The 4,238-nt window shown below is 48.9% G+C and overlaps 1 protein-coding gene across 1 annotated transcript in view; it reads right to left on the reverse strand.

Moving 5' to 3' along the window:
* Positions 1 to 4,009, reverse strand: part of PRELID2 (PRELI domain containing 2) — a 65,015-nt gene extending 61,006 nt beyond the window's left edge. The window contains exon 1 of the mRNA XM_021701972.2: positions 3,885 to 4,009. Within this exon, the coding sequence (XP_021557647.1) occupies positions 3,885 to 3,959 (75 nt within the window). The 5' untranslated portion in view covers positions 3,960 to 4,009. The remainder of the gene's footprint in view (positions 1 to 3,884) is intronic.
* Between the last annotated feature and the right edge of the window lie 229 nt (positions 4,010 to 4,238).

Raw genomic sequence — 4,238 nt, forward strand, 5'->3', positions numbered from 1 at the left:
GAATCTTTATTCTGTCTCCCCTGTACTGGAGCATTAAGCCCTGATAAAGCCTTGCCTGGAACTCCCGCTCAGCCTGCATTTCTAGGGCTTAGACAGCTCAAGAGCCCGACTGGGTAACAGCCCCTCTTGCTAATTGGCATAAATAGCCCCATTTCCTTTCCACTAGCCCCATTGACTGTGAGCTTGTGGAGTCCACCATCTAGATGAGGCCTCTTTCTAATTTGCACATGGGCACAGTACAGACTGGCAAAAACTGTGTCCCAAGGCCACCCAAAAACTGCTTTTAATGGGGAAAGCACAATGATTAGAATCCAGATCTACTGACTTCCAGTTCATGGCTTTAAGAAATGTAAGGTGAAATGCTCACAGCAAGTGGCTTTACCGACATCTCAGAATTTATTGACTCACACAGCCCCTCTGAGGCATTGCTTTGTGAATAAAAATAACGGAAGTGTGGTGTCACCCATAGTGTTTGCATTGTCCCACTGCTAGGCCTTTTCTGAAAATATTCTTTCCCTAGCCCTACCTTCCAAAATATCCTATTTACTATGTGTCAGGCACTTGGCTAAGTGTTTTATAAGAATTCTAACACATTGTCACTGAATGCAGCTCTATAAATGACCTCGGCTGTAACATATGGCACACAAAAACCAGTCAGCTGAGCCCAGTCAACCCACAGAATCCTGAGACCCAAAAGTCTACCATTGGTTTACTCCACTAAATCACAGGGGCGATTTGTTACAGAGCAACAGAAAACTGAAACACTGTATTTTCTCAACTTAGCACACATCCCTACTATACCCTTACATCAGGCACAAAGGCTTCAAGATGAATAAACTGTGAGAGAAGACTAGACAAAGGAAAACTGAGATGGGATAAAGAGCACAGCAAAGATGATTCTGGAACATTTTATTCCCTCAATAACCACCTGAGTGCCTATTATGTGGCAGGCAGCACAGCCTGGGGACTAGGGGTTGAGACTTTGGATGTGCTGAAATCCTGGATCTCCCAACTGCTGGCTGTGGGAACTTGGAAAAGTTGTTTAAACTTCTCTTAGCCTCAGTTTCTCTAGGTAGTAAATGGAAATAGGTCCTAAGTCCTTCCCGCTGCTGCTGGACGGAGTAAACAGGATAATGTATGAAAGCACTCTTCCTCCCCCTCCCTTCTTCCCTAAGAAACTCCTATTCACACTTCAGCCATCATTTGACAAAGGCCACTTTTTCAAGAAAGGCTTTCCTAATGGCCACCTTGGGGGACTTTAGCAGGCCTTCCCTGCTATATTTGGTCCCAGCAACATGAACTTTCTCTGCGTAAATACACATCATCAATTTTAAGTATGTGTTCATTAGTTGTTCATTTATTAACATCAGTCTCCCCCACTAGAGACCATCAGCTCCATGAGAAGAGGGTCTATCTGCTGGGCCCTAGCCCCAAGCCTGGCACACAGAAGAAAAGTATCTCTAAACACCTGTTGAATGAAAGAAAAGCATTTAGCCCAGAAGCATGACCACATGCCAAGTACCCTCGAAAAGAGAGCTTGGCATTGTGCTATGTGCTTCTGCAGCAATGAGTCCTGCCCCCAGGAAGCTTAGGGTCTCATGAGGGGAAAAGGTATGTGCAGAAGTAACTACCCAACACTGCAGAAGATAGTCAGTGATGCCTAGGTCAAGTGCTCCTCCAGTTCTGACAAGACGAAGATCAGCTCTTGATAAGGATAATCCAGAAAGGCATTCCAGGGGAGCAGTGACATTAGAGAATCCACCCTCCAGACTGTCAGACCTAATAAAAAATGGAGTGTTAGATGTAGTGAAAAGAAGGGCCATATGCACCCCAATGTTCACAGCAGCAATGTCCGCAATAGCTGAACTGTGGAAAGAGCCGAGATGCCCTTCAACAGATGAATGGATAAAGAAGATGTGGTCCAGGGCGCCTGGGTGGCTCAGTTGGTTGTGCGACTGCCTTCGGCTCGGGTCGTGATCCTGGAGTCCCTGGATCGAGTCCCGCATCAGGCTCCCTGCTCGGCAGGGAGTCTGCTTCTCCCTCTGACCTTCCCCCCTCTCATGTGCTCTCTCTCATTCTCTCTCTCTCAAATAAATAAATAAAATCTTTAAAAAAAAAAAAAAAAGAAGATGTGGTCCATATATACAATGGAATATTAGCCATCAGAAAGGATGAGTACCCAACTTTTACATCAACATGGATGGGACTGGAGGAGATTATGCTAAGTGAAATAAGTCAAGCAGAGAAAGTCAATTATCATATGGTTTCACTTATTTGTGGAACATAAGGAATAGCATGGAGGACATGAGAAGGAAGGGAAAAATGAAGGGGGGGAAATAGGAGGGAGAGATGAACCATGAGAGACTATGGACTCTGAGAAACAAACTGAGGGTTTTAGAGGGGAGGGGGTGGGGGGATGGGTTAGCTTGGTGATGGGTATTAAGGAGAGCATGTACTGCATGGAGCACTGGGTGTTAGACGAAAACAATGAATTGTGGATCACTACGTCAAAAACTAATGATGTACTGTATGGTGACTAACATAATAAAATTAAATCAAATTAAATTTTAAAAAGTTTTTTAAAAAATGGAGTGTTGACTGTTTCTCCTTTGGGTCCAGAAGTCTGGCCTAAGGCAAAGTCCCCACCAGATCCACAATTCATTCTTTCATTCATTTATTCATTCATCATTTACCAGTTTTTACTGAGCACCTACTAGGTGGTAGGCACTATTCTAGATACTGAAGATCAATGAAAAATATCAACAAGCTGACATTCTCCTGAAAAAGAGGGGGGAAAAAAGCCTCTATGGCAACACCATGTTAACCAGCATCCTAACCAATCCTTGTGACTGGGTCCCCAACCACATCACTTCCTCTAATGGGGGTCCGGTCTTATCACTTAAAAAACTGACTTCCTCTCCCAGCATCTCTGTTTTGCTTCTGGGTTATACATGGAGCACATTGTCTGGTGGCCGCTGTCCAGGCAAACTACAGTTCTTGCAAATCTTACTTTAAAAAGTGGAAGCTGAAGGGGAACCTAAAATACCTTCTGATACAAGACTCTTATCTTAGATGCAGAAAGCGAGGCCTGAAGAGAAGATGACCCTTGACCAAATGAAGTAACTAAAGGCAGAGACAGACTACAGTTCAGGAGTCTCAGCTCCCAGGCCTGGGTGCTCTCGATTTCTCAAAGAAATTTCCGATTCTTCTACCACGAGCACAGTCCTAGGAGGCGCCCCTGGGATAAAGAGGACCACTGAATATTGAGCCTAGGGTGCAGGTATAGTAGTACAAACAACTATAACATTTCAGTTTCAGCGCTTACGTGAACCATCTCACTTGATTCCTCACAACCAGCCCTTGGCGTTAGTACTTTCATTTCCCCCATTTTACAGATCAAAAAACTAAGGCACAGAGATGGTAAGGCACCTGGCCCAAGTCCCACAGCCGTTTCATAAAAAAGAAAGTAGCGAGGTGGTAGAGCGACAATGCTGAGTAAACTAGGGTGATCGCTTCCACGGCTCCCACTGGCTTTTATGGGGGGGGGGGGTCCAAGATGTACTAGAAAGATCGACATGTCATGTGCAACTTCAACCAGGCTCCAGAACTTGTATTCCCTACGCCTGTGGGGCAGGGTGTGAACGTGCTGCCGCGCACGGAACCTTCCCCTCATTCCAGGGAGGGGTAGGAAGCCCTCGAGGAAATCCACTTCCACCCCCGCCCCGCACATTCCGAGGCCAAACCCGCAGCTGCGGCGCGAGAGCGCGGGCGCGGACCCCGCGGGGGCAAGGAAAGGGGAAGGGGCAGGGGCGGGCGGCGGGGGCCCGGGAGCGCGGACAGCTGGGCGGCGGTCGGGGTGGCCCGGGGCCGGAGCGGGCGGGTACCTTGCGGAGGAAGCTGGCGACCACCTGCTCGAAGGGGTACTTGTACACCTGGCGCACGTCCACCGTGACCCCCATCCCCGCACGCCAGGTGCCGGGCTCTGCCGCTGCCGCAGGCGTCCACACCCGCCGGGCCAAAGGGGCGTGGGGGGTTTTTTCCCTCCCTTTTCAAACTTTCGAAACTTTATTGTCCTCCCGGAGGACAGACAGGCGGTCGCGCCCCGCCCCCTTCCGCCACCGCGGTGTGTGGGCGGCGGGAGGCCCGGGCGGGGCCCCGGAGGTCTGGGCACTGCAGGCACTTGGAGCGGCCCGGCCCGGCCCCGCGCTCTGCAGCCTGGACCTCCGGACGCGTGCTGT

The sequence above is a fragment of the Neomonachus schauinslandi genome, chromosome 7 (assembly GCF_002201575.2).
Source record: "Neomonachus schauinslandi chromosome 7, ASM220157v2, whole genome shotgun sequence".
NCBI classification, from domain to species: Eukaryota; Metazoa; Chordata; class Mammalia; order Carnivora; family Phocidae; genus Neomonachus; species Neomonachus schauinslandi.